General features: G+C 55.9%; 12 protein-coding genes and 1 non-coding gene across 13 annotated transcripts; 5 read left to right on the forward strand and 8 right to left on the reverse strand.

The window, feature by feature from the left end:
* Nucleotides 1-2,144: 2,144 nt before the first annotated feature.
* On the forward strand, nt 2,145-2,393 carry F5144DRAFT_589571 (uncharacterized protein; the record flags this gene model as incomplete). Its single annotated transcript, XM_066790056.1, has 1 exon — nt 2,145-2,393. One exon carries the CDS (start codon nt 2,145-2,147, stop codon nt 2,391-2,393), a length of 249 nt encoding a protein of 82 aa, XP_066649624.1.
* A 310-nt stretch (nt 2,394-2,703) lies between these two features.
* F5144DRAFT_617914 (uncharacterized protein) lies at nt 2,704-4,832 on the reverse strand. Its single transcript, XM_066791899.1, has 8 exons — nt 4,432-4,832; nt 4,343-4,379; nt 4,215-4,291; nt 3,895-4,162; nt 3,727-3,832; nt 3,342-3,565; nt 3,130-3,266; nt 2,704-3,081 (listed from the first exon to the last, which is right to left on the reverse strand). Exons 1-8 carry the CDS (start codon nt 4,633-4,635, stop codon nt 2,887-2,889), a joined length of 1,248 nt encoding a protein of 415 aa, XP_066649625.1. The 5' UTR covers nt 4,636-4,832; the 3' UTR covers nt 2,704-2,886.
* Nucleotides 4,833-6,021: 1,189 nt separating this feature from the next.
* Nucleotides 6,022-8,001, reverse strand: F5144DRAFT_559149 (uncharacterized protein). The gene is made up of 3 exons (XM_066788126.1): nt 6,924-8,001; nt 6,775-6,869; nt 6,022-6,715 (listed from the first exon to the last, which is right to left on the reverse strand). The coding sequence occupies exons 1-3, from the start codon at nt 7,609-7,611 to the stop codon at nt 6,134-6,136; spliced, it is 1,365 nt and encodes a 454-aa protein (XP_066649626.1). The 5' UTR covers nt 7,612-8,001; the 3' UTR covers nt 6,022-6,133.
* Nucleotides 8,002-8,779: 778 nt separating this feature from the next.
* On the forward strand, nt 8,780-10,183 carry F5144DRAFT_544263 (uncharacterized protein; the record flags this gene model as incomplete). The annotated part of the gene is made up of 3 exons (XM_066787286.1): nt 8,780-9,746; nt 9,807-9,855; nt 9,940-10,183. 3 exons carry the CDS (start codon nt 8,780-8,782, stop codon nt 10,181-10,183), a joined length of 1,260 nt encoding a protein of 419 aa, XP_066649627.1.
* A 710-nt stretch (nt 10,184-10,893) lies between these two features.
* F5144DRAFT_525190 (UV radiation resistance protein and autophagy-related subunit 14-domain-containing protein) lies at nt 10,894-12,957 on the reverse strand (the record flags this gene model as incomplete). Its single annotated transcript, XM_066786798.1, has 2 exons — nt 12,444-12,957; nt 10,894-12,387 (listed from the first exon to the last, which is right to left on the reverse strand). Exons 1-2 carry the CDS (start codon nt 12,822-12,824, stop codon nt 10,894-10,896), a joined length of 1,875 nt encoding a protein of 624 aa, XP_066649628.1. The 5' UTR covers nt 12,825-12,957.
* A 123-nt stretch (nt 12,958-13,080) lies between these two features.
* Nucleotides 13,081-14,812, reverse strand: F5144DRAFT_83524 (uncharacterized protein). The gene is made up of 2 exons (XM_066793460.1): nt 14,045-14,812; nt 13,081-13,994 (listed from the first exon to the last, which is right to left on the reverse strand). The coding sequence occupies exons 1-2, from the start codon at nt 14,437-14,439 to the stop codon at nt 13,202-13,204; spliced, it is 1,188 nt and encodes a 395-aa protein (XP_066649629.1). The 5' UTR covers nt 14,440-14,812; the 3' UTR covers nt 13,081-13,201.
* Nucleotides 14,813-15,758: 946 nt separating this feature from the next.
* On the forward strand, nt 15,759-16,376 carry F5144DRAFT_589576 (uncharacterized protein; the record flags this gene model as incomplete). The annotated part of the gene is made up of 2 exons (XM_066790057.1): nt 15,759-15,806; nt 15,906-16,376. 2 exons carry the CDS (start codon nt 15,759-15,761, stop codon nt 16,374-16,376), a joined length of 519 nt encoding a protein of 172 aa, XP_066649630.1.
* Nucleotides 16,377-16,697: 321 nt separating this feature from the next.
* F5144DRAFT_471209 (uncharacterized protein) lies at nt 16,698-16,853 on the reverse strand (the record flags this gene model as incomplete). The annotated part of the gene is made up of 1 exon (XM_066785011.1): nt 16,698-16,853. A coding segment is annotated over one exon (156 nt), but the record flags the coding sequence as incomplete, so codon positions are not given.
* On the forward strand, nt 16,775-16,846 carry F5144DRAFT_t19. Its single transcript has one exon. It is a non-coding gene; the product is annotated as a tRNA-Thr (tRNA).
* A 353-nt stretch (nt 16,854-17,206) lies between the features above and the next one.
* Nucleotides 17,207-18,427, reverse strand: F5144DRAFT_559164 (uncharacterized protein). Its single transcript, XM_066788127.1, has 2 exons — nt 17,971-18,427; nt 17,207-17,901 (listed from the first exon to the last, which is right to left on the reverse strand). The coding sequence occupies exons 1-2, from the start codon at nt 18,243-18,245 to the stop codon at nt 17,568-17,570; spliced, it is 609 nt and encodes a 202-aa protein (XP_066649632.1). The 5' UTR covers nt 18,246-18,427; the 3' UTR covers nt 17,207-17,567.
* A 35-nt stretch (nt 18,428-18,462) lies between these two features.
* F5144DRAFT_503988 (uncharacterized protein) lies at nt 18,463-22,032 on the forward strand. Its single transcript, XM_066786427.1, has 4 exons — nt 18,463-18,906; nt 19,003-19,078; nt 19,151-20,334; nt 20,403-22,032. The coding sequence occupies exons 1-4, from the start codon at nt 18,849-18,851 to the stop codon at nt 21,761-21,763; spliced, it is 2,679 nt and encodes an 892-aa protein (XP_066649633.1). The 5' UTR covers nt 18,463-18,848; the 3' UTR covers nt 21,764-22,032.
* A 174-nt stretch (nt 22,033-22,206) lies between these two features.
* On the reverse strand, nt 22,207-23,055 carry F5144DRAFT_544268 (uncharacterized protein; the record flags this gene model as incomplete). Its single annotated transcript, XM_066787287.1, has 2 exons — nt 22,207-22,670; nt 22,746-23,055. The coding sequence occupies 2 exons, from the start codon at nt 23,053-23,055 to the stop codon at nt 22,207-22,209; spliced, it is 774 nt and encodes a 257-aa protein (XP_066649634.1).
* Nucleotides 23,056-23,848: 793 nt separating this feature from the next.
* On the reverse strand, nt 23,849-25,865 carry F5144DRAFT_544269 (major facilitator superfamily-domain-containing protein; the record flags this gene model as incomplete). The annotated part of the gene is made up of 6 exons (XM_066787288.1): nt 23,849-24,241; nt 24,335-24,495; nt 24,560-25,063; nt 25,120-25,390; nt 25,451-25,529; nt 25,597-25,865. 6 exons carry the CDS (start codon nt 25,863-25,865, stop codon nt 23,849-23,851), a joined length of 1,677 nt encoding a protein of 558 aa, XP_066649635.1.
* Between the last annotated feature and the right edge of the window lie 164 nt (nt 25,866-26,029).

Below are 26,029 nucleotides of genomic sequence, written 5' to 3' on the forward strand. Positions count from 1 at the left end.
TCAGCAGTACACCACTGTGACTTCGTCGCCGTCTAACAGCTCATACCTCAGAGCTGTAAAAGTAAGGCCGCCTTATCAGCCGATATACGTATGGTTGTGTGTACAACATCATTAATATTGCTTTGGTATTCTTTTTCTGTTTCTCGTGCCTCTCAGCTCTCCTCCTCTTCCCTCACTCACATTCGGACCAACCAACGCAGCAATAAGTAATCTCTCTTCCCACCAAGGAGACAATAGTTGATAAGCTTTCATCAACGACTTGATTGAGGCCGGGGGTGAACGCTTGGTATTGAACTGCAGCTGCTCTCGCTCTTGTGACCGGGCCGTTGGGCGGTCTGGAACGGGCCCTGAAACCACGTTCAAACAACCGCAGCCATACCGTGATATACGTGCCCGAAGGGCAGTTGGTGCCGTGCATAGTGTTAAGTCCCATCATCTTCTCAAAGCTGGCTGGCTGGGGCTCGGGTGGTCTTCTAGTCTTTGTTGGTCGGCCCCCGTAAGCAGATTCAGGCGGTGATCACGGTAATCATAAACCCAACCGTAGTAAAACTGGTCCTCTGCCAGATTGCGAACCAGGAACAGGGGCGGGAATCCTACGCCAAATAACACCGGGTCCAACCCGTTCCGCAAAACACGGAAGAGGATAGTTCTCCTCAGCAGCTCAAAATGCCGATAAACGAAGCGAGACGTACCGGCCAAGTCCGCAGCGAGGATGCGTACAGAGCTGATTTCGAGGAAGAATTTGTCAAACAGCTCCAGTGGCAGAGCACCAATATAACGAATTCTCTCTTTGGATGGATTGTTTCTTTGCTGTCTTAAAGACCTGGAGGGGACCCGCCTGGCCCTGCGCCTTCTCCAACTCGCTTGGTTCTTGAGGGTAGGATTTAGGAGGGTGGTCAGATATACTGTGTACCATGGCAACGACATCCTGTCTGGGCCGATGAGGGAAAGTCGAGGTGATGAGTGCTGGGATGCTGCACTCCTTCTGCAGATCCGATCCCCATCGGAAGAGGGACCCGTGTATCATTTGTACCTGTTTGTATTTGCCCCCAACCCTCCGCTTAGGGCTGACCCGATCAGCCGAAATAAAAAACGAAAAAAAAACAGGAGTTTATTTCCAATTTTAGTCTTGAAAATATGGACCCCTCAAACAAAGGGGGTTTGCGGGCGGTGACCTAGGCGCTGTTCGAGGAGAGAAAGGCGATACGAGATCAAGTCAACTTTTCTCGACCTACCAAGGATACCGCGGTGTTATGCAATGCCTACAAATGGAAGTTTTGGGTGGCTCACAGTGAATCATTTGAACATCCATGATAAGCCAACACCAGGGTGGGGGCACAGAGTTCAGAACTCAAGGAATCGTCAATACGAGATCTCAGAAACCCCTATCCACCAACTGAGCCTAGCTGTGGGACCAAGCCCGACCCCGTGCAACTGTTGAATGGGCTATGGCCATACATGACCGTCGAACGGATCATTCCATGGCCACGGCTTGCCTCCCTTACACGTAGGTATTTGGTAACAACGACCTGCTTGTCTGAAAATGGGGTCTGTGGCGCAACGATTAGTGCACTCCGGCCATTCCGAGAGGGTTCCACGATCATCTCCTGAATCCTCTGGCGGCTATGTTTGGAAACCTGTCCGACATTCACCAGCGGCACCCGCATCCCGTTGGCTTTCAGACTGGTCATAATGCGTCTGAAACGCACTTGGCTGCGAGGCAAGGTGGCTGTCAACAACTCACCCGTCAATATTTCCGCCGCGCTGTCTCACATCTCGTCCTTCCGGGCACAGGAGTCACCTCAGAGGGAAAAGATGTTGGCTCGCTCACGACCGGCGCCGACAACTGGGCCTGGTGCCGCTTGGAGGCCGCCGTAAGGATCAACAAACGGCCAGGGAAAGGGTAAAATGGAGGCCGGTGAGACGACAAGGAATGGTAAATATACCCGCTCGTCCTTTAGTATAAGAGGAGCTTGTGACGCAGCCCAAGGTCTGTTCTATCACACACATCACCATTACTCCGCTCACTCATCCTCTCGCGTTTTCAACTTTTTATTCACACGCCGGTCGTGCTATTACACACAACAGTGTCAGTAAAACAAACACTTTTCACTCTCGAGTCTCTACACAACAAACACTCCAAAATGCCCAAGTGCTCCAAGTGCGGCAACGACACCAACAAGCCCCGTGGCTTCGAGACTGTCACCATTGACTGCGACCGTTGCGATCACCACTCGGGTTACCGCCGCTGCACCGGTTGCACCCGTGGACCTCGCGACGTCGTAATGAAGTGCTGCGGCCGTTGCAGCCCTGCCGGCAAGATCAAATGCTTGCCTTGCAACGGCACCGGCTCCCGCGAGATCAAGAAGCCCTGTACCCGAAGGCACGGTTGAGAGGCTCATCTTGTCAACAATGCAGTATGACTTGGAAGGGGTAGTGGGCGATGATGGGAATCTGTGGATTGGGAATTTGTAATGCCCAGGGGTAAACGTCCGGGTGCATTCAGTGAGCTGGTCTCATTTAGATTAGAAGGGACATGTATCTGGAATACATTGTGGTCTTTGATACACGCCTAAACCCATATTGAGCTCGAAGTGGATAACCACGTACCTATCCCACTGTTTTGATACAATGTCACAGATGTCACAGAGCTGGATATCGTGGAACCCTGGCCGAGGACAAATGGCACCCTGTACTTAACAGCAAGGAACGAGTAGTTCTTGGATAAGAGTAGTAAGTATAATGCAAGGAAAGACCTCAGTTCAACGTTGATACAGCCTCGCCTAGCGGTTGAAGGTGCCCTTACTCAGAGCTTTTGGGTATATAAAGTACAGCCCGCAAATCATCAATACCTCGAATCCCAACTACCGTAAATAAGCGTACCCATCAGGTACCTACCTTAGTAACCTGCACCGTCACCTCCGTGTCGACCCTCACCTTCCCACGCTCCACGGGCAGCGGCCTTTGAACCACTTCATTTTCCCCCATCCCCCCAACCCCATCCACCCCCCTCCCATTGTTCTTCACATGCTCAACCAGCTCAACATCCAACCCCCACCCATCCCCACTCCCCTCCTCAATCTCGACATACCCCCCATCCACCCACACCCGCCTTCCCCCTCCCGCCACCCCTCCTCCCCCCCTCCCCGCCCTCTTCCCCACCACATCCCCCTCAATCCACACATCCCTCTCCATCGCCCCCAACGGCCCCAACCGCAACTTAATCGGCAAACTCCCAATCGTCGGCGGCCCCGCATAGCGATGATCTTCCAACACCGCCGTCTCACTGCCCCTCCTCCGCCCCCGCCCTCCCAGCATTCTCCTCCTCCCCCCACCACCACCACCCACCCCCGAAGACGACGAACTCGACCCCGCCGAACTGCCCCACAACCGGGGGAAGAAGCGGGAGAGGAAGGGCTTGAGGGTGACGACGCAGGCGCAGACGATGGCGCCGTTGACCTCGACGGCGGTCAGGTAGGAGAGCTCGGCGGCGACGTAGGTGAAGTCGGGGTCGGATTGGGCGCGGAAGAGGGGGAGGAGGCGCAGGATGGAGATGAAGCAGACTCTGGGTTTGGGGGAGGTGAGGTTAGCGGGGGTGGTTTGTGGGGGGGTGGTGGTGGTGGTGGTGGTATTGCGTGGGTGGGGAGGGGAGGAGGGGAAAGGGGAAAGGGGATGGTGGGAGGCGGGGGGGTTAAAGATGGTGGTTTTGGAAGGGGGGTTGCGTACATGAAGCCGAAGCCAAACACGGCGGAGAGAATGTATTTCTGTCGGCGGGGTAGTCGGATCGACCAGACGACGGGCATCGGAAGGAGGAAGATGAGGAAGTCGGTGACTATCTCGTGGTTAGCGTGGAGCCCCTGGTCCTGCGTTGATCACATGCCCATTGTAACTCACCCATGTGCATCCCCGTGCTGGACCACCATATACTCTGCGGGTGGCAGTACTTCTCCGTAACTCGAAAATCCCAATACGAATACAAAGGGATGCAGGCGGTAAATGTCACAAGAGTCATGTAGATGTGCGATATAACGACAATGCCGAATAGGATCTGTCCGGCTAGGCGTGCCCACTTGAAGGCGAAGAGGTGGATGTAGAGGAGGAGGATGGCTATCTTCGAGAAGCAGAGCGAGAGAGAGTAAAAGAGGATGCCGTACCACGCTGCCTGGGTTTTGTTAGCCACAATGCTACTATGATAGGATTTGGCGAGAGCTCACTCTGCCCCAGGCCAGGGCGGAGGCCGTATCGTTAGGATCGAGGTCCCAAACATGATGGCCGGCACCGTGGATAGCCTCTGATCAAGATAGTTAGCGTGAGTAGAGGAGGCAGGACTAGCCATACGAACGTTCTATGATGCCGCCACAAGTCGCTCCTGCAAATATCTATGCTTCTTAGCTGCCGGGCTGACAGTAAAATGCAGTTTTGTGAACATACCAACGCCAGGAGTACGCTCCAATCTGAAGGCCCAAGCACCCGGATAATGACGCCTCGTGTGTAGAACCGCAGTCCGGTGAAGAAGGCGGCAATGAACCAGCAGATAGTTGACGAGATGATGATGTTGAGCTTGAGAGAGTCATGGGGTAGGTTTGGGGGTAGGGGTGGCGGTGTCCCTGGCGGGGGTTGCTCGGCGTCGCTCATGTCGGTAAAGTGTAACCCGGTGTGTGGGAACTTTGGCTATGACGCCGAAGTAACATTCTTACTCGTTCGATTGTCCAGACAACGACTCGGAGCAACGGTCGCCCAGTCGCTACGAGAAAAACACGGTGTCTGTGACGGATCGTTGCTAGTTTGCAAGATGCAAAAGTCAGGGACCGGGAACCAGTTTTGAGGATCACACACGAGCTTGGCGTCTGCCCTACTTAAGCGATAGCGAGTTAATTTCTGTTGGCAGCGGTCCGCAAAAATGGCGGCGTGCTATTTACTGCCGAGCCTGCCTGTCAAGATGCGGGACGGCTGGGGATGTAACGTATGGGGGCGGGCGAGACGTCTGGGGGAGGAGCTGAGCTCGGTTCCGGCCCCTTAGCATCGGCAGTTCTGAGCTGCCCGTTCTGAGGCGATTACAGGGGCTCTTGCATGCTCGGAGCTTTATCAACTGACTCTGGTCCACCAAGCTTCATTGTTGACATTGACGTGATATGACCTTCAGATCGAACGACGGAGTTAACATGGGGACTTGAGATGAGATCTGAGTACAACGATTAATCAAGCAGTTAAGATGGTATGATCGACCGCTAAACACCGTCAGGCTCCCCCACCAGCTTCCATGGACCATGGCTGACCAAGTCCCGACAGGATGCGAGGATAGGGGTCAGGGGCAGAGCCAGGGGTGGCACCCACGTCCCACGGTTGGGTAGGGCGGACTGGCGGCACGGTTGCATTGTTTCTGCAACCAAGAATGGTGTTTGCGACAGATTGGGACGGACCAGAGACGTTTTCGTCTGAATTGCAGCAACTGCTCGATCGACAACGTAAGTCATTGATCATCCGTGCACGCGGAGGGGGGCGCGATTCGATCTTGGAGCTTGGGTGGGAAGGATTCGACCAGTGAGATCCCTTTTTGGGTGTTCTTGGTTTGGTTCAGGCATGCTGATCAGCAACCTTTTGGTCCACTTGCAGTGTGAGTGCATCTGTCCAACCTGTCAAACCAGAAAAGGCCCCCCGCCACCATGTGTCGGAGATTTGGTTCGTGCGTTTCCCATGAGGACGGCCCATGCAACAGCACCGGCCAGAAGACCCGTGGCAATGAGGAACCGCATGAACATGGTATGTCTGTCGTGGCAGAAGGTCCCTGAACTTCTGTCAGTTCTGGAAGTTTCTAGTTCCTCCAGACCCACCGCTATTCAACCTCTGACAGTAAGATGTTTTCTGTTGAAGCTCAGGTTTCATAAATCGAAAAGCGGTTGGTGATAGCTGCAGAAATTGGGGTTTGTTGGCTCGGTAAAACCATTGGCGTATATCAGCCGGGGCACACCTTTCCAAACTTGGGCATCGCTACCAGAAAATGTTCCGGCTTGGAACACGAGAAGGCGGGAATTTTGCCTTGCAATTGAGAATTTTGTGAATTAGGTATCTATGAAGCGGGTTGACTAATCCAGTAGTGCTTTGAAGCTTTCAATGGACTTCAGAAACCTACAGGTCAACTCGGTGCCCCTTCCGTCCAAACAATTTGACTCAAATCCCCTTCACTCCAATATCCTCGTCCTCCACGCTTGTAAATCTCGGCTCGCTCCTTCCGTGAGCGTCTCATTTTTCTCTTTAACTCGCCATCATTGCGTCGAAAGTGGTCCAGCCACGCTTTCCGTATCCCTCGAGAGAGGAACTCCTTGAGTTGGTTTTCGGTCATAAGAGCCTGAGGAAAATCCCAGAATACGTAGCCACAGCGCCGAAGCCAAGCGTGGTCGCTATGGAACGTGACATCTTCGTGCCAGCAGTCCTCGTGTGATGCTCGCCACATACGAAACGGGCCTGACCCATGGACGTCTGGCCCGTTTGAGGGCCAATTGCAATCAATCCATCTCTTCCCGTTTCTTTTGACCACATCAATCTGGCGCCAGAAGTGACGATAGTCCACCCGGAGCCCATTCGTCGAGCCGTGGTTACGGAAAATGTTGCCGAGCATGTACTGCGTCCGCGGAGGGTTGTCTCCGAGTATTTCCAGCCGCTTGTTGTAGGTGTCGGCTCGGTCAAGGTGATAAAGGAACTCCAGTCCTCGCAGGAGCTTGAGGGGAGACCAGTTAGGAGATGGACTATCGTCAGAGTCAAAAAGGGAGGGCTCACATATCCCTGTTTGTACTCATTTCGTTCGGCTACAGAACGCCACCCAATCGACATGTAACCCCATTTGACATCGTGGGCAGCGACTTGGTCAAATGCTGGGAGAGAGTAAGCGCTATTCTTGGGGAAGGATGCCGCCGAAGGGTGTTCACCTTGTGATAGGACGCGTTCAAAATAGTCATGGACACAAGCAAGCTGCTCGTTTACCCATGGGGCGAAAAGCCTGAAAAAGTAAAATCTAAGGGGAGATCCGGCCCGGTTCACGTATTTATCGTATGGCTGTCGAAACAGATTGCAGTACAGCAGGTAGCGGTAGATTGCGCGGTTGATACGGAAAACCTCGTCACTAGAGGCAGCGGCGGTGCCTTCCAGCTTGAGTCCAAGCTCCTTGCTGGCGAGTGTTCGAGTATCCCGTATAAACCCTCGGGTGAAATAGTTGACGATGGTATGCGTTCGGCTCAGCGTGTTCGCGCGAGAAAGATTGATAGGACCAGACTTGCCGACTAGATCTTCGACTGATGTTGCCTCCGTGCTTGCGCCACGCTCAAAGACGCGAGCAACATGCTGATAAAGAAACTCCGAGATTTCCTCCGGGTCGCTGCGGCCCAAGGTGGTTGCTGCCAGATATGCCGCAAAAGCATACGGCTCGATCTCGGGCGAAATCTGGCGGCGAAGAATGGCTCGGATGATCCTATCGCGGTCCTCATAAAAGGCGGCGTAGAATGACGAGTGGCTAAAAATGGCGGATGCCAGGGACGGCGTGCTGTCCAGCTGCGATAATACCAGGGACAGCAGATGCAAAGGCATCCGCAGGAAGGGGTGGGTTGGCATGCAGGCCATGACGATGAACCTCGAAGCCGACCAACCCGAGAGGAATACCCAAATAGGTTTGGGTAAGGTACTCTTGCCGCCCTTCTGCTGTGACTGATACTGTTGCCGTTCCGATTTTGATGAAGTCCGCCGAAAGTGAAGTAAGTGATGTCGATGATTGAATCAAGTCAAGGGCTCAAGGCCGCACGTAACACATTGAACTCGCAAGTGATTTTGGCCCAGAGCCACCGTGCCACACGCAAACTGGGGGATCACACGTAAATGTTCTAAGGCCAAGAAAAGACCGAAATTCCGTCCTCATCGATCGTCCTCGTCGATCGTCCCCATTGATGGAATCGGATACACGGCGTCAAGGCCAGTTGAGTCATTGGGATGGGCAGCCTGGCATGTATGTGGAAGGACGAGGCCGAGAGACCCCGCAGAGATCGCGATTCGGCTGCCTGTCATAGGCTGCTCAATGCCGCCTTGCCGCCGCCGATTAGCGCCGCCTCGGCGAACATGACCGGAGGCCAAACCAACATCCACCCCCCTGCCTGCCCAAAAGACCCACTCACTCTAACCGCCGTCTACGGCCGTGACCTGAAGCCTTGTTCCTGACCGAGCTCCGGAAGCCGCCTGTTAGCAACGGATTAAGCCCGGCGGCTCGCCTTGCGGGTCGGAGTGGGCTGGCTAGGTCGGTGATAAGGTCGCACAGCCAGGGACAATAAATAAAAGCCAGTCGTTGGTAGTTTCTGTAACATACCCCAAGCTGCTCGTGCCCCCGCTCCCCATGTTAGTACCCGTTGCCGGGGCTCTCCGCCGCGGCTCAGCCTCCATGGCAGACTGAATAGCGCCACTGGAAGGGCAAGTACACGAATTGTTTCTACTTGGAGACGTGATGTGATGATGGCCTCGGCGGGTTTGGGGAGCATAAGCTCCAGGACGGGCGCCTACCCAGGACTCTGCTCCCGTGCCCAGTCCTGATACTTAAAGACGCCTTGAATCCTATTGTTGAGCGTATTCTGAAGACACAACACGCTTAACCACTCCATCAGACACATATCTGAGCTTCAAACCACTTCTGCACATCTTCCATTGCTACCAACGGGCCACAATCTGACTACACCGCCCGTTTGTCACATCCCTTTCCCGTCCGTTTCGCACGGAAGGTTCTATTCGAATTCTGCTACGACCAAAAATGTCCTCTTACTCTGGTAGTTTTGGATTGGGCCCAAGCCCCCGCGGCCGCTCTGCTAGCCGGCCCGCCGACGGAGGCTTTAGCAGCCCAGGACCACTGTCGTCTAGAAGTCGAAGCAGAGTGCGTCTTACAGACAACCCGTTCGACCCCATCTCTAATACCGGCCACACTTCCCGCCCTCTTAGCCGATCTCGCCGCCCTAGTATTTCCCTCGCTCACACCGGGGCCTCGTTCCTCTCCTTCGGACCACACGAGGTGGACCACCTCGCTTTCGCCCCTCCCTCTCCGGCACCTCGCAGCCCTCGGTCTCCTTCATACTACCCTCCTTCATCCTCCAAATCAGGGCCTCTCTCGTACGCACCGAGCGAGCTCCCTATCGAGAACAGGATCAGGAGCCGGAGCCGGAGTCGGAGCCGTTCCACGCGTAGATCGTCCATCGATCTCGATGATGCCTCACCCGACGGTTTCTCGGCACCCTCGGAACGGCCGTTCAAATCCAAGTTTTTCGGGAGTGCGACATCATCTTCTGAGTCGGACCCCTCCGACCCGCGATCTTCCGCGGAAGACCACATGGTTCCAGGTCGCCGACCTTCACGATCGAGTGGCAGAAGCAAGGGTAGTGACCCGTTTGAGTCGGTTGGTAGTGGGAGGGACCTCCCAGACGTTCCAGCGGCCCCAGTGCTGCCCAGACCTCCCAGAGAACTACAGCCACACAGGCGGACTTCGTTCCAGTCGGGACTTTCAGGACAGATGGAATACGACTCAAATGGAATTGAACACTTCAAGCCTGGAAGCGAAATCCACTTGCGTCACACCGAGTATCATCGGCACCAAGCACTAGCAGAACAAGCTGAGGAAGCGTATGAATCGAGGAAGGAGGAATTTCCCCGCCATCCGAGGAGAGATCGCGTCGCAATTGGTGACGCCAACAGGTTCGGTCTTGGAGCCAACTATACGGCCCCAGAACGTGAGTCCAACCACCCTACCTGCTCTGCCCCTTTTCGATTCAGCTAACAGAACGTCCTAGACCGCGAGCTTCGTCGCCTCGCCCACCAAGGCTTTAGACACAAACGAGAGTACGTCAGCTCGTTCGCTGCCCCTCCAGCTAACTTTACTGCTATTCAAATTGTATGAGCTAATCATTGGCGCACTTGCTACAGTGAAACCTTTGGAAGAGAGTCCTTCAACGAAACGTATGGCACCGTGTGGGAGAAACGAACTCGGCAAACGGGTAGAGACAGCGTCAAGAACCACCAGGAAGCCGCGGACGGTGCGCGGAGCAACGGAGATGAAATGTTGAGAAAGGCGGAGGCACACCGGCGGGCAATGATTGAACTGGGGGTCCGAGATGACGATCTCACCTCCTACAGTTCTTGGGGCAGCCGCGACGGCGGCCATATCTGATGGAGTGCCTGGCAACCTCTGCCCAGCCCCTGTTATCGGTGCTAACTCGACAAGGCTTGAGTGGCCGTATTATTGAAGGTACGCTTCCGCTCTTTTCCTTTTCTTTTTTTCTTTTGATCTCGACGTGGACGGTTATTAACATAGGTAGAAGGATTGAAGAGAAGAGCCGGTCAACCACCCCCTAAGCGACATTCCTTCCTTTTGTTCACGTACTGCAAGTTTTGATGGTCTTGTAATCTGTTTTCACTGTTTGTCATTGTAATGATTCTGAGGAGGTTATCTGGTTGTATTGCTAACACTTTCCTAACTGTCTTTAGATGGTGGGTGGTGATGTAAAGAAGCATTTTCAGATTCAATTACCTGTTTAAATACCATACAAACAGTTCCAGTACATCGCCACCCCTCTTCCTTGATAGAGAAACAAGTCAACTATAGTATTATAATTTGAGATGGCAGGGTTGGGCGGCTTGTATGTGTAGGTAGATAGGTACCCATCCAGATAGGAGCTCGTGTAATTGGAACTTTAAATGGTGTTCATGAGCCACTTGACAAGTGGGAACAGATGACGAACACAGGCCTAAACGAAGGAGTACACACAGCCCAGATCATTGAGGTGCTAGAATAGCACCAATTAACAACTTGAAGTCGTTTTCAACGGGCTTCCCGCCGCTTTAAGTTCCAGCCCAGGATGCGGCGTGTCGACGCCCGTCTCACTGCGCGGCACTCTCCCTCAACCCCTTAGTCCTTAAGCTCAACTTCATCTCTCCCTCAGCAAACGGCAACAACCCCGCTCCCCCATTCACATTCGCCGCATTCCCATTGCCATTCCCAAGCCCAGCCCTATGTCCAGTTCCAGTCCCAAGCTCCCGCCCCCCACCACCAACAGCCGCCCTCCTCAATTCCTCCCTCTGCCTCCCCGCCACCTCACTCGCATCACTCCCCCTCCGACTCCCCCCACCCCCCAAACTACTCGCATCATCCCCGACCACCCCACCCCCCCTAATCCTCCCCGCCCACAGCCCCCTCACCCCGCCCCTCTTCCTCTCCGGCACCTCCTCACTCCCCGCACTACACACATACAACAAATACTTCAAATTCGGCAACGTATGCCTAATATCCACCACCCGCAACCCCTGCGACGCGCACAGCGCTTCCACATCCTTATTCAGCAAAAACCAGCCATAGTCGAACCGGAACTGGGCGGCCGAGCCCCCGCGTGGCACGTACAGCGGGAACTCGCGCTGCGGGTCGGGCAGCTGGGAGATGTCGTCGCGGATGCTGGAGCGCGAGCCGAAGGGGCGGATGGGGTAGGGGAGGGGTACGGAGAGGTAGTATTGCAGGGCGTCGGTGAGGTGCGCGACGTGGCCGAGGGCGGCGGAGAGGGCGTCTTCGGTGGGCGGGGCGGGGGTGGGGGTGTTGTTGGTGGTGGTGCTGGTGGTGGTGGAGGAGTTGTAGGCGGTGCTGTTGGGGAGGGGGAGGCCGCAGATTTGGAAGGAGAGTGGCGGGCCGAGGGGGACGGGGGTGATGTTGTAGATGCGGGAGAGGTCGTCGCAGATGCGGCGGCGTTGGCCGCGGATGTCGGATTTGGTTTTGGTGAGGAGGGTTTGGGATTGGGCGAGCTTGTCGGTGGCGTTTTCGACGTCTTTGGCTGCTTTGGCTTGGGCGACGCGGCCTTGGGCGATGGCCTCCTTGCGCGCTGCGATGGATGCTTTCAGGTCTTCGTTCCGTTTCGTGGCTAATGCTACGGCCCGCCGTTGCTGCGCCAGGTATTTGTTCGTCAGGGCGAGCGCGTCCTCGGCTTCCGGCACCTCGTTCTTCGTCTCGCCGTCTAGGAGGTCGTTGATTTGCTGCGTGAGGAGCTCGCGTGTGGCGAGCGCGTCTTGGACCGAGTGGTCCAGCGTCGCCAGTCTCATCAGCGCATTGTAAGACGATGTGGGTGCAGGAGCGGTATGCTTTGGCGGCGCGGGCTTGCCGGACAGGTCAAGCGAGTATACACCGTCGACTAAATGGAAGACCAAGCTGTTCGGCGGAAAGTGGACGTCCTGCAAACTGCCGAGCCAATTGAGGGCTCGCAAGTCAATCTCATCCTCCCGTAACGCCGTCCATGTATCGTTTCGTTTTGCCCAGACCTTGACCGTCAGCTGGGGGGATTGCGTGATGCTCGAGTCGAGGTCGGCAAGCTCGAAGAGGCGGAAGTTGAAGTTCTATGGGAGTCAGTCAGGCCCATTGTCCACTCCTCGCCACCACGTATAAACCATACCGTTGAGCGCTCTTCCACCTCGCTTATGTATATCGGGTCCGGTTTCCCCTCGACGTGTAAGGAGAAGAAGGCGTCGGCCAGCTTACTCTCGAAGGCATCCTCGAACTTCTTCTGGCGGGTGGCGGGGCTGGCATTGGGCAGCTGTGTGCTCCTACGTCCGCCAGTCGGCGGTCGCAAGTCGTCTGATGATAGCGCATGGTGTAGTTGGGGTGGGTTCCGCAGCGACTCGAGTTTTGCAGGGCTTTGAATATTCAGGGCGGCGTCATCGATGGTGCGCCCGTGGGGTCGTGAAAAAGCGAGGTTCCTCAGGGCAATGCCGCGCAGATGTCGGAGTTTGCGATTTTGCGGTAGCAGGAGTGGGCGCGTGGACTCGGTTGACATGGTGTCATGTCGAAGGTGGTTCGCAAGGCAGGTGATGAAAAGGGGTTGTGCAAGTCATTGGCGACGTTGTTGATGACGATGCGACCCGATGCATTGGCACTGGGCTGTGTGCCAGGATGGGACGAGAACTTGGTTGGAGCTGAGGAGCTAAGGTGCCCTGGGAGCTTCAGTGGGGAACCGTTGGCACACGAGCCATGGTCTGTGCATCCTCGGGCCATAATGGGTTTTCTCCACTGAAACATTTCACCTTTGGACGCGTCCAACGAAAGTTTACGTTTCAGTATCGAAGCCCGGAAGTCGAAACGCCTCCGTTCAAATTCACGCTAAATTAACTTAGAATTCGTACATTTCAACGTACATAACGCCCACAATCCAAACTATGCCGGCCGATATGGTCGGTAATACGGCGCAGCTGGCCTCTCCATCTCAGGCATCATCGCACCGTGATTCGCATCGTGCACTCCAAACGGATCCTTCGTCGTGGTCCCCAGCCTTTGTCCACGATACCAACCGGGGATGTCGCTACTGTTTGTAAAATCGCCACCTATGCTCATGCTGTGCTTGAGCCCGTACAGCCTGTCAAGTTCTTGTTCCTCCCGCTGCGTCTTGCGCTTTCTCCAGCAGTAGAAGAGCGCGCACACGAGCACCATGAGGACACCCACCGCACTCGCCACGCCAATGGCCACTTTGGCCCCTGAGCTCATACTGCCGCTGTCGGTCGAAGCTTCGTTTTCTTGGAGGGTGGGGGTGGTGGTTGGGGCGCCGCCACCAATGTCCACTTCGCCGCCTGTTGTTTGAGGGTGTTCGTCGAGGACGAGAGTCTCACCCCTAGATCCATCGCTGGTCTTGGTCTTGGTCTCGCTGCTGTTGTCGCTTTCGGTCTCGCCGGTACTTGTCTCGGACGATGTTGATCTGACCCGACCGGTGGTTGACGTTTTCGTCACACTCGCCCGGGGGCTGGTTGTGGACTTGGGTCGATCACTGCTCTGCCAATTGATCTGTATCATTGGTGCGAGTAGGCTGAACGCTGTGATGGAGGCTTCCTCGTTGGGGACCGTCATGGAGGCAACGTCGCCGATTTCATTCCCGTCGCATGTGACGGTAGGTATCGTGGTCGAGGTAGCCATCATGGTGCATGTCTGACCGTTGATGTTGGCGCAACCATATCCACTGACACCGCGTCAGGGACCTTCATGTCAATGCTGGACAAACAAACTAACCTTGGACAACAGCCGACCGCCGTTTCACCATCCCGAAGCTTGAACTGCACCGGCCACCCAGACCCTCCGCCGCTCCCTCCTGTTGCCGAGCAGGCAGTGGCATATCCAACCGGGCAATGTAAGCCCGGCGAGTAGAACCCCCAACCGGAGAGTGGTGCATCCTTTCCCTCGGCGCCCTTTGAAGTTCCCGGCCAGCATGTCGTGGCATCGAAGGCATTGCCTCGAGAGCAGCCCTGCCCGAGGTAGGCCACATCCTTGGCATCCCCGACTCCAAAAAAGTCCGCCAGCCCGTTGCTTGCTGCGCCCACCGCGACCGTACACTCTGGCGGCGGCGTGAAGGTCGTCGTCAGCGGACCGAGGTTGGTGGGCGCTTGCCCGATGAGGACTGTCGCCATGGTGGTTGATGGTTCGTTTGGTGCGTGATCCCTGAACCGTGACTGAATCTGTCGCAATCAGGAGGTGTTGCCCAACCCCTCGGGTCCGTCCGTGGTGGATGCGAAGATTTTAGATGGGAAATGCGTCGCTTGTGCGACCCGCCAGGAATGTCCCCAAACGGGCTGCGATCTCCCTTGCGAACTCCATTCCCACGCGAGGCTTCTGCTTTTCTTGGATAACGTCGACGAGGTACCCCTCCATTGGGCAGCCGGAATCTGCCTCGTTTCACACCCCGACAAACCGCAACATCGTGGGTGAAGTTTGGTGCCGAGAGGCATCTTGTGTTCCATCGGAGCGAAGATCGCCAACTTAATCCAGGGGCGTGGTGTCGATCTTCTCCCAGCCCGGATTTAGCCCCCGCACATTGCAGCCCCTGAAGATCTCCCTCGGAAAAAACGGCAGCTGCCAGCATTCATCAACGGCGCATTCGCACATGCCGGCGCGTGGGAGTTTCGGACTCGCGCCTTGGGGGGTCGGCTGACGGCCGCTGATACTCAGCTAGTGTTGCGACAGGCCTTGTTCACGCCGAAAACTGGATTTGGTGGTTGCTCACGGATCATGAACCGACCCCCATCATCTGGTCCCCGTACCATACCGGCGGCAATGACGTCGTAACCCAGTCGGTAACCCCTCAGAGTGTGTCAGCCCAACTCATGGTGAAGGGTGCGAGGGTGCATGATCAACGCTCCGATGGCATGAGACACTCATGAGCATGAGAGGCTGTGGGCGGGCTCGCGGGACCTTGGATGCGAGATGCGTGCCGCGTTTGACATCTAATTATCATCGGGTCGATCCCTCGAGACTTCCCAGGTTAAGACTGGAATTGCTCAGACGACACAATGAGAGGGGATGTTTGGGCGCCGAGGGCAGCGGGATCTATTTTGGTCACTTTCTCCCCAACTTGACAATGGTTGATGGTGCCGAGTCTGGTTCACAGCCAATTAACTATACCCAGGTACCTATTGATCACATCCGGCCACCTCCGCGGCGGTTACGGTACTAATTAAGGGGCAATATAGATAGTAGAGGCAAAGGAAACACAGTCCACAGTTGAGGACAACCACGTCGCCACGGCGGGGTGGGCGAGTACGGTTCAAGGGACCCCTCTTTGAACGATCTACCAAACAGAGCAACCCTATGCCGCCGCGGAGACTCTTGTCTGTGACGTCACACAGCTGCAATGCATCGAGATCCTATAACAACGCCGCCACCATGAACCCCCTCATTTCACGAGCGATGCCAGATTCAGTTTAACTTCCATACATTACACCAAAACATCATGCGCGCGCTACAAAAGATCACCAACATCTTCCCACGGGCAGCTGCCGTGCGGAGCATGGCCACCCGCGCACCCACCATCGACGCCCTCCATCACCAAACCCCACCCCGCAGCGGCCCCGCCACCAACCCCATCAACATCAACCAGCCCTCCAACCAAGGCCTCTTCGGCACCGACTGGTCCTCCCACTTCACCCGCCCCGACGACCCCCCGCACCGCGACCACCACACGCGCGCCTCCTCCAACACCACCCAAATCTACCACGGCCAAGCCCGCCCCTCCAACCGCCGCGGCATCCACTCCGTCGGCCAGGACCGCGTCGCGCCCACCTCCAACCCCTACCCCGTCCCCGGCCCCGCCACCGGCGCCGGCACGGGCGTGTTCGTGTCCGCGCAGATGTTCGGCACCGAAGTGAAGGGCAACCCGACCGAGAGCGAGGCCGACGTGGCCGCCGATCGGTCGGATTACGATCCCCTGCCGCCGGGGCTGCATCACACGATCAGGTTGGGGGCCGGGGACGCGGCGCCGCTGCCGACGGAGAGCGAGGCGGATGTGGCGGCGGATCGTGGAGGGGCGGGGGCGGATCCGTTGTGGGCGGGGGAGAAGAAGGGGCGTTGAGGGGTGGGTGTTGGGGTGTGATGGAATGGAATGTGTGGGTGTGTGGTTGGGAGGGAAGGAGTGGTTTGGATTGCATGTGACGACAGTTGGGGCCCTTGGGGGGTGGAAAAGTTTGGCTTTGATGATAGGCGTTTTGGGAAGGCCGGCGTTTGTTTCTTGATGCGTGGGGTTAGGATGCACCCTACGTGAGCAGAACTTTCTTCTGTTTGGGTGATCGCATTGTCAAAAAATATCAATCATGTCGTTCTTTCAAAGTTGTTGAGTTAACCTCAAGCTCGGTGGGCGCTTGGTGGGCATTCGGAGGACGAACGGGCCCAGTTCTCTCACAACTTTGACGACCAGGGGATATAACCTACACGCCCGAGAGCTGAACTCAACAAACAAGCAGATAAGCTTAGGCCCGCATGGCTCAGGGGTAGAGCGTGTCACTCGTAATGACAAGGTCACTAGTTCGATTCTGGTTGTGGGCATCTCCTTTTGGATTTTTGCCCTTTTTTTTTTTTTCTCTCTTGCAAAGGTTTCTCAAAATCTCAAGAGCCTTGTCTTGATTTGGCCATGGATGATTATTATTGGAAGTAAGATGCGACATTCTAGGTACCTAAAGTGATTCCACGTCTATAAAAATGTAACACATAACACGAGGAGACTGAACGGCCCACGTCACCGTTCTAGTGTCACCATGAGGCATTAGCACCTACCTCACCCACCTACTCACTTTAAGAAGTATTTCAATGGCAACCAATTACCACCCATTTAAGCGTTATGCCTTCGAACAGATCATTAGAAAGTAGGATTTTAAGCGCGATTGGACAAGTCCTGCCCGGTTTATGCTGGGTATCTGTCGTATGTAACCAAAGGGGCGGCGCCCAAAAAAGCATAAAGTTACATCTGTGACCTTTTTATTTATCCGCCGCCCCATTCAGCGAAAGCTGACTGTCTATTCTACATCACGGTATTCTTGTCCTAATTGTAGATCGGCAGGCCCTGGTAACCACACTAGAATGGAAGACATGGGCAGAGCTGCGGTTATTGTTGAATACTCCGGCTTGGTTCGTGTAAATCAGGGCCTTCATGATTTCTACATCAACTCCAACAGGTCGTCTTTCCCTAAGGTCACCTTTTCCCATGCAACCTTCATTCTTCATGTTCTCGCCGCGCTAGGTGCAATCTTTTGCTTCCCCTTGCCCACCATTACCAGAGCCCCAGCGATATTCCCAAGGCTAACAACACCCCTGGAAGTGGCGAGTGTGCTAACGACCGCGACGCTGACCCTGTTGCCAGTGGCAGAGCGAACGTGGTGGCGACGGTTGGCAGCGGTACGGTCGGCATTGCGTTGACCGTCACCACGTACGTTGGCTGCTGGCTCGTCCGTGCTCCAGTCCCGCGCGTGGCATTGTGGGACGACTGCTGTCCAAGCACGCTGCTGGGGATGGGCGCGAGCGTATAGCTCTTGCTTGAGCACGTCACCGTGTAGTTGGTGTACCTGGTCGTAATGACGCCGTAGAACATCTGGCAGTCTTCGCACCTAGACCGTCGCCAGCAGTTTAGAGTCGACCTTTGAACAGAAGGATCATAATGTGTGTTGAAGACTTACGCCTCCTGGACGGCAGCATAGCCCGATGTACAAACGCATTCCCAGTATCCGTCAAGCCCGTGCGCGTCCTGTTCATTTTCGCATTGATCATAGAGGCCGCGTTTGGCATCGCAAATGGCGCCTCGACCATAACAGATTTGAACTCCTTCGGCGCTGCGGTCAGGGGCAGAGGGACTGGTAATCGAAGCGGTGCTTCCGGTAGTAGCTGTCTGGCCGGCAATAAAGGGCGCAAACAGGCCCAAAATGAGTATTATCGACGCAAAGCGAAGCGCCATTCTCACCGAGCTGGTGGTTGAAGCGACTTACGCAAGGTGGGTGGGTGGTCCAGGGGTGGATGCAGAGTCACAGCCTTAAGACATGCCAAACCATGTTGCGGGACGAGCTTGTGCATAACAGGTAAGGCTCGGGCTGCAAGCCACTTAAGAACAGTTGCGTCGGTTTTTCTGTGACCCATCCCTGCCGACATGGGGTTGTGTGGTTGCACCGACAAATCACCAAATGGGATCGAGATGAACCGCCTGGATCGACATGGGAGATGGTTCAGCTTGTTCTTGGCGCCCACACGTCGTTCCCGGCTCATTGGGCGAAGGGGCTCGGTGGTTTTCTTCGTGGCTTGTTCGGTCAGAGCCCCAGAGATGTTTGCCATGTCGCAATCTGACCCGAGACTGGAGTCAGAGGAGCCTCACTGCCAAGTGAAGTTTAAATCCCTCCCACACGCCTAATTCTCATCAACCCCCTCGGCCCCCCTGCCCTCCGCCCTCCGCCCTTCGCCCTTTCGAGCTTCGCGCCCTTCTCGATAACTAGCCGATGGACGAGAAACTCCACACCTCTTCCCCTGACCTTGTGGAGTGTTGAACTGTAGTGGGTTGACTAGCAGAATGACGGACTACTCAGTCGGGTACACAGCCGGCTTAATCGCCCTGGCTATTTTTATAAGTAAGCCTGGGTTCTACGAGTGCCGGGTCGTGTCTGATACGACCCACAAGCCGATCTCCAGCCTGTCTTGTTACCGTGCTGACTTGAATCACAAAGCACAACTCTGGCTTCCAACCGCCATCTCCTTTTTGCTTGCCGGAGTGCTCCGCGATGAAGAAACCGCGGCAACATGGTAAGTGGTAGTTACTGGGGTAGTCGTCTGGCTCGTTCTCACCATGCCCAACTGCTAACCGGTGGAACTTAGGACGGTGGCAGCAAAAATCCTTCAGTCGTCGCATTGGACCATGCTTCTACGGTCCGACTCCGTGCGACCCCATGCTGTTCGGACGCCCGTCTTCCTCGCGTCCCTCGCTATCCCGCTCGCAACGGTCTTGATCGCCATCTCGAGCGTGGTGACGCCGATTGGTCTTTACGACGTGCTTGAAATCGGCGGACAAGAAGTCGGCAACTTCTCCTACATCCGGGATAGCAGTGCTTATTTCTACGGCACTAGCCCGCGGCGTGGTTATAACTTCTCCAGGCAATGTTCCTTCCGCTTGAATCCCGCGCCATGCCCATTCACAAACGGCACACTCATCTTCAGCATCAGTGACAGCATTATATCCTGGGATTACCCCGATGATCTTACCATGGATATCCCGCCCATACTTCGCGAACTTTATTCAAGCGGCACACACGGCATCAGCACCACCGTGGCCAATTTCTTCGATATCGAGTGGCGACAGCTAACCATGAAGGACGCGGAGGACGCTAAGATTGTGAATCGCGGGTCCCCGTTTGCCGTCAACATGTTTCGCCAACTCGATACCGTGGCCTTGGAGGACTCGGTCAAACTAGTCGAGGGCCTCATCGTTGACACTCAGACCGGCGGTGTAGGCTTCCGAAACCACACGGTCCCTCAGCCTGCGGAGCGAAATGTCACTTGGCAGGAAGATATCCTGTTTATCGAGCCCGTCACCGCTTGCGTTGACACCAACCTGACGTTCGACTACACTGAATCCAAAGGGAATTTGTCTTTTAGTTCCAATGGGCCCATTGACTACCGCCTGACCGACCGCGGAGGGTTCGCCAACCTCACCCGCGCCGATCTCACTCGCACGTATCCGTACTATGACCAGGATCCGCAGGCAAATCCGGACCTTTGGAATAGAGCACACCTCGCAGCCTTGCTCAACAACTTTTATACCATGTTATATCTCAACGTCACAAACGCCGGGAACTCCAGCACCGGCGTCAAGTCATTCCAGTACCTGAATTCGACCATAGGAAAGTCCTTTCCCCTGTGGGTCAACGGCCCCTCTAATTACAGGGCGGCCACGTTCTCTAGCAGCTATGGTGATTATCTTTTTGGCACAAGCACGGGCGGTAACATGAAATATCCGAATCCGTTCAATGTTACCAAGGGCACATCTTGGTTTGGGGCGATACGTACGTCTTTCTAGCCCCTCCCCAGTCACTGCATTGTTTCCAATTCGTTAACAATGCTCCTCTCCCAGCTATCATCTGCGCCAACGCCGGTGACGGGGACATCGCCAACGTCACCAACATCTTTGTCTCCTGCGGGCTTGTCACTGGGCCCCCCAGGCGGGTAGACGACGGCCCGAAAGGCATCTTCGAGCGCGGCAGCAAGTGGACCACGCCGCTGTACTCGTGCGCAACCTCGGTCCGCGCAACCATCAAAACAGTATCCTTCTCCACCGACCCCGGCACCAACCCAGCACGCCAGTCCGTCGAAAGCGTCCGGGGCCTAACTTCTTTCCGTGTCACCAACATCACAGCGAAGACATACCCCTCCCCGGACGCATACCCCCTCTGGGCGGTCGAAGACAGCGGCTACAAGCTCAGCGACATCCAGCCCCTCTGGGGGCTCATCTCCCCCGCCTACCCAGCCGCCAACTTCCCCAACATCTCTACCGTCAAACAACCCTCCCTCTACCTCGTCGGCCTCGGCAGCGCCGGCGGCAGCCTGACCACACCCACCTTCTCGACCTTCGACAACAGCGTGGGGTACGACAACCTCCCCGCGGCCGACTTCCCCTTCCGCGCGGCCAACACCATCTACGGCACCTCCCCCTCCTCGGGCATCAGCGGCTCCGACTGGCCCTTCGACCTGGTCGGCCGCGCCGACATGGCCGTCTTCACGCGCTGGCAGACCCTCACCGCCACGCCCCACGGCACCAGCCGCATGATCAACCTCCTGTGGACCGACCTCGCCGCCTCCGCCGTCGTCGGCACCAAGGGCGTCACCACCTCCACCACCCCCACCACAAACCTCGCCAAGCGTACGGAAGGGGGGGCTGACCGCGCCCCTCCCGCCCCCATCATCCACATCCACCCCGCCGTCCACCGCGTCAAGTACCACTTCGCGTACGGCATCCCCGCTTTCGCCCTGCTCGCCGTACTCGCGCTGCTCACGATCGGCGCGCTGGCGGTGTGGGTGGCGGGGTGGGCCAGCCTGAACAAAGTGCGCATGCGCCTGCAGCAGCTGTCGGCCGGGCGCATCTTTACGATCGTGCTGTACCCGGGCGAGAGCGATTTCAAGATGTCGCCGAAGGAGTGGAGTCTGGTGAGTGGGGGGAGGACGGTTAAGTTTGCGGATGGGGAGGGGGAGGGGACGGGGACGGGGACGGCGGTAGGTGGGGTGGGGGATGGTCCCGCTGGGGCGGGAGGGGCGGGAGGGGGGATGGGGGAGGAGGATAGGTTGACGACGCCGGGAGGGGCGACTGTTTCGGATGTTGGCTCGGATCCGAAGGGGTATGGGATGGAGGATATGGGGGTGGCGAATAATGGCGGGTATGATGGCCGGCAGCATGGGGGGTATATTGCGCTGGAGCCGCTCCATTATGAGAGTCGGTGAGTTGCTGAGCCAAGTTCCCTGTAGGGTATGTAGTTTAAGTTACATTATATGTACATACGGACCCCGGATATCCACGGAGATCAACTATGAAGGATCAAATCGAGCAGCCGATCAACCTCTTCGTCCACCACATGCGGTGATTTCCCCTATACCATGTACATTAGGGTTACTTTGAGGCATACCAGGCTTCCCTCTCATAAGCTCGCCCTAGGGTAAAAAAGGGGCCCGTCTTTGGATCCCGAAATCGCGTTTTTGGTCCCATCCTCCCTCCCCCCCCCCCCAAAACACAAGGTCCAAGTTAAAGGCCGGCCGCCGGATCAGTAGTTGACGCCGCTAACACCACATCCCAGAGCATCGCTACCATCCGACTCTTCATTATTTATAACCTGGCAAAAAGAAGAAGAATAATAATCATTACGAGAAAAAGAAGAAATCCTCGAACCTCACAACGGCACGGCAGCCACGTTCCCCACGTTCGCCACCAGCTCCTTGTCCGCGCCGCCAAGGCACCAGCACGTCCCGGGCGTCTGCTGGCCCGTGCCGGCCACGTTCCAGGTGCACCCAACGTCTGTGCGCTCCTGGAAGTAATTCATGGTGTTGCAGAGCTTCAGGCAGTTGTCCCACGTCTCGGCGAAGAAGGAGGCCAGCGTCTCCTTGCCGCTGCCGGTGAAGTCCGAATCGCACGCCACGCGGTACCGCACGTCGCCCACCGTGCCTTTGATGACGCTGTTGTCGGCGCTGGGGCAGATGTTGGATGGTTTGGGGCGGGAGGAGGATGTGGAGCTGGAGGTGGTGGTGGCAGTGGTGTCGGTTGAGGTGGTGGCTGGGGTTGAGGTTGGTGATGATGCCGATGTGTCCACTGCAGATGACAAAGTTAAGGGGTCGACCCTTGGGGCGTTGGCATTCCCTGGTAATTGGGAGGTTAGTATCGGCGTCAAAGGCATGTTACTCGTTAGGTGCCTTCGACTTCGTCAAAGCTTACCATCATCAGCATTCATGTTGCTCGGGCTGGCCTGCACCTTGCTTAATGCTACGCCCAACCCCGCGCCTAGCCCGACCACGAGGATGGCGAGGGCCGATAACGCAATGGTTAAGAAGAAGATAGGCCTTGAGAGACCGCATATTTTGTTTTTAGGTGCACTTGGAGGTCTCTCGCTGGCTGGAAACTTCTGATCATACTCGGGACTGACGTAGTATTTCTCGGGAGTATTGTTGACGACTTCGATGCCCGAGAATCGATTTGTCTCGGGATCCGTTCCGTAGGTTTCCAAGGCGTGTTGACGGCGATCCATTGCTAGTTGCCTGGCCGGACCGCTCAACTGTCTTGACGGAATACCTAAGCACCTAAAGTAAGTGTAAATGGACGGAAGATGCGTCAAGAAGAAACCCGAATGCGACATCCAACAATATTTAAGGGGCCGCCGCTAACCCCAGTCGCCAGCAGCGCGCTTAATGACAAGGCTAGCTGGCTAGCACATGCATGTGAGCGGCACAGCACCCTGCGACAAGGCGTCTCTGGAGAACATGACCCCTGCGAGGCAGCGTCCCTGCCATGATCGACAGTCTGACATCGTGGGGCCAAAAGGATGGAACCACCCTCGATATCTGTGTCTCGTCTCCTATTGCCTGGTTTTCGAGGCTGTCTCCACTGGCGGTCAGACGGGTGGTATTCATTCCGACAGCAACGGCGTGTCGGGAACAATGCCGAAATGTGGGTGATTGGTCATGTATGTCTTCGCAATGTATTGGAGTACCATGCCAACTTGTTGACTACAGAGCAACTACACAGTAGACATAAATCTAGTTAACGCAAGTCCATCCGTTCTAATGCAAAGATAGGTACCTACCTAAATAGTTGGTGAAGCAAGAAACAACAGAAACGGATACAAGACAATCTTTGACCCCTGACCAGAACCCCAACCACCCCAGCAGTATGTCTGACCCTGAACAATGCTTTTTACGATGACGTGGGATAGTATGAGAGCAACCCGCGTTAACCCATCAAAGCCACAGCGACTCAAAAAAACGAATCACCCACCAGCACCACCCCTATTTAACAGGGGTTGAGTCTACCTTCTCATCCTCCTACCCCACAGCCTTGATAGCATTCAAATTCCTCGCCACGTGGATATCCTTCCAGCCCAAGCCCCACGCAAACGCAAACGCCGCCACACTCACCGCAACACCAAGGTACATGACCGTATCGGCGCTGTTGCTGTAGGCCTGCAGCACGGCAGCCAGCAGCGCGCCGCCCGGAACGAGCTCGCGCACGGAGCGCACGCCCGAGTTGATGATGACGTCCGGGGCGATGCCGGTTATCGGGAGCCGTTCCTGGAGCTGCGACCGGAGGGTGTTGCTGAATATGGCGTTGGCGGCGACGAGGGAGATGGCGCCGCCCATGTTTTGGCTGAAGATGATGATGGACATGGCGGTGGGGATTTGGGGGGTAGGGACGAGGTTTTGGATTGCGATGTAGGCCTGGCGGGTTGAGGTTGGTTGTTAGTATGGTCGGTGGGTACCTAGGTAAGGTGCTGAGAGGGGTGGTGTTAGTTGTGCAAAAGGGGCGCTTACTCCTGCGGCCATACAGCCACCACCGACTCCGTACAAGACTTGGTATCCGATCCAGTTTGCGACGGTAGTGGTAGGGCTTAGGAGAGATAGCAGCCCGTAACCGATGGCCGATAATGCGCCACCGCTGACAACCCAGGGGAGGTAATAACCGAACATCTCGACTAAAATAACGTACAGGTTAGCTAGGTAGTGGATGATACCAAAAGAGGGACGCGGAGAACTGACTCATTGTGCCCGATACCATCGTAAACAAAACAATCCCCAACGTGGTGGGAAGCATATGGACGCCGCTCATCAAGGGTGGGTCGTCGTGCACAGCCTGGAAGTAAATTGCGAGGTAGAAATCGGCGACGAGGATGCTAGCCATGAGAAAGAACATGTTCCCCGCCGCGGACCAAATAATGCGATGGGTCATCATGGCAAACGGTACCATGGCGTCGTCCCCCTGGCGGCGCTCCCAGAAAAGGAACAGCACAAACATGGCTGCGGCACCGACCAAAAGACCAATGACCACGGAGCTGTTCCAGGCAAACTGGTTGCCACCGTATTGCAAGCCGAGCAGAAACATCACGGCGGCAGGGCTGATGAGCATGAAGCCCGGGAGATCAAGCGACTTGATAGCGGTACTGAGGACTTCTCGCGCCGGGGGCTTGGTCTCGTGCTCGGGGATACGGAAGAGGAGCAGTAGGATAGCAACAACGCCACCCACGGGGAGGTTAATGTAAAAGCCTGTTGAGCAAATCGTCAGCCCAACAACCAAAATAACCGCAAAGGTCATCACTTACACCAGCGCCACGAAACATACTCGGTAAACAAGCCGCCTATGATCGGGCCCAGCGCCAGGCCTAGTTGCCCGAGACCCATGTTGACGCCCAGAAACCTGGCTTGCTCCCGCGGTGGCAGAACAGCCGAGATGATGGTGAGGGCGCCGTTCGATATGCCCGAGGACCCCACGCCGGCAATGGCCCTGCCGATGATAAACATGGCCGAGTTCTGGGCGGCGCCGCACAGAAGGGATCCGACTTCAAAGACGAAGAAGAATGCCAGGAAGGACCACTGTGGTAGTGTTAGAACCTGTGTGTCTTGTTCGGTGCGGGGTGTGCGTGGCAGATTGACTTTGATGGAGAAGTATCGGAAGATCTTGCCTGTCAGGGGTTGGAAGGCTGAGCTGCCTAGCTGGTAGGCACCACCATACCTAAATAAAGGAAGAAGCGGATATTAGCAAACCGTGGGGGAGAGAGAGTTCAAGGATTGTGACTTACCACCCGACATCAACCAAAGAGTTGAACTCGGAGGTGATGGCCGGGGTGGCGGTGGACAGAACGGCTAGATCCAGAAAGAAAAGGAAGTAGGTTAAGGTGACGGGCCCAATAATCAAGGCCCGCGCGATGCCCGTGGGATATTCACGAGAGCCTTCTGTCGTTAGATCCGGGTCGTTTTTCTCCGTGTCCTTGACGATTCCGAGAGTTCCGTCGGAAACCTCTGAGCTCTGCGGCGTGTCGGCGTCTCGATCGGTAGGTGCCACAGTCATGGTGTTGAGATGCACGGTTTGATGTTGGAGCCTCGGTTGTATGTCTTGCAGCACTCTGAGCGTATACAAACAAACAAACAAACAAACAAACAATTTATTCCGCCCGGCGGGTTTAACCCGAAAGGGCAACTAATACTAACTCAACCATACAATCAGAAGCAGAA

The sequence above is a fragment of the Chaetomium tenue genome (assembly GCF_020726465.1).
Source record: "Chaetomium tenue strain MPI-SDFR-AT-0079 chromosome Unknown F5144scaffold_1, whole genome shotgun sequence".
Taxonomy (NCBI): Eukaryota; Fungi; Ascomycota; class Sordariomycetes; order Sordariales; family Chaetomiaceae; genus Chaetomium; species Chaetomium tenue.

Excerpts from the sequence above, each read along its gene's own strand:
- F5144DRAFT_83524 (XM_066793460.1), bottom strand. The coding sequence starts at position 14,439 with ATGGCGACAGTCCTCATCGGGCAAGCGCCCACCAACCTCGGTCCGCTG. Across the intron at positions 13,995-14,044 it reads GCGGTCGGCTGTTGTCCAAG|TGGATATGGTTGCGCCAACA; the intron begins GTTAGTTTGTTT and ends ACGCGGTGTCAG.
- F5144DRAFT_503988 (XM_066786427.1), top strand. The coding sequence starts at position 18,849 with ATGACGGACTACTCAGTCGGGTACACAGCCGGCTTAATCGCCCTGGCT. Across the intron at positions 18,907-19,002 it reads CGCCCTGGCTATTTTTATAA|CACAACTCTGGCTTCCAACC; the intron begins GTAAGCCTGGGT and ends TGAATCACAAAG. Across the intron at positions 19,079-19,150 it reads GAAGAAACCGCGGCAACATG|GACGGTGGCAGCAAAAATCC; the intron begins GTAAGTGGTAGT and ends GGTGGAACTTAG.
- F5144DRAFT_559164 (XM_066788127.1), bottom strand. The coding sequence starts at position 18,245 with ATGGCGCTTCGCTTTGCGTCGATAATACTCATTTTGGGCCTGTTTGCG. Across the intron at positions 17,902-17,970 it reads TATGCTGCCGTCCAGGAGGC|GTGCGAAGACTGCCAGATGT; the intron begins GTAAGTCTTCAA and ends GCGACGGTCTAG.
- F5144DRAFT_617914 (XM_066791899.1), bottom strand. The coding sequence starts at position 4,635 with ATGAGCGACGCCGAGCAACCCCCGCCAGGGACACCGCCACCCCTACCC. Across the intron at positions 3,267-3,341 it reads GTCGTCTTCGGGGGTGGGTG|ATCATCGCTATGCGGGGCCG; the intron begins GTGGTGGTGGGG and ends CGGTGTTGGAAG. Across the intron at positions 3,082-3,129 it reads CGGGGAGGGGGGGAGGAGGG|ATTGAGGAGGGGAGTGGGGA; the intron begins GTGGCGGGAGGG and ends GGGTATGTCGAG.
- F5144DRAFT_559149 (XM_066788126.1), bottom strand. The coding sequence starts at position 7,611 with ATGGCCTGCATGCCAACCCACCCCTTCCTGCGGATGCCTTTGCATCTG. Across the intron at positions 6,870-6,923 it reads TGAACGCGTCCTATCACAAG|CATTTGACCAAGTCGCTGCC; the intron begins GTGAACACCCTT and ends ACTCTCTCCCAG. Across the intron at positions 6,716-6,774 it reads ATGAGTACAAACAGGGATAT|CTCCTGCGAGGACTGGAGTT; the intron begins GTGAGCCCTCCC and ends TCTCCCCTCAAG.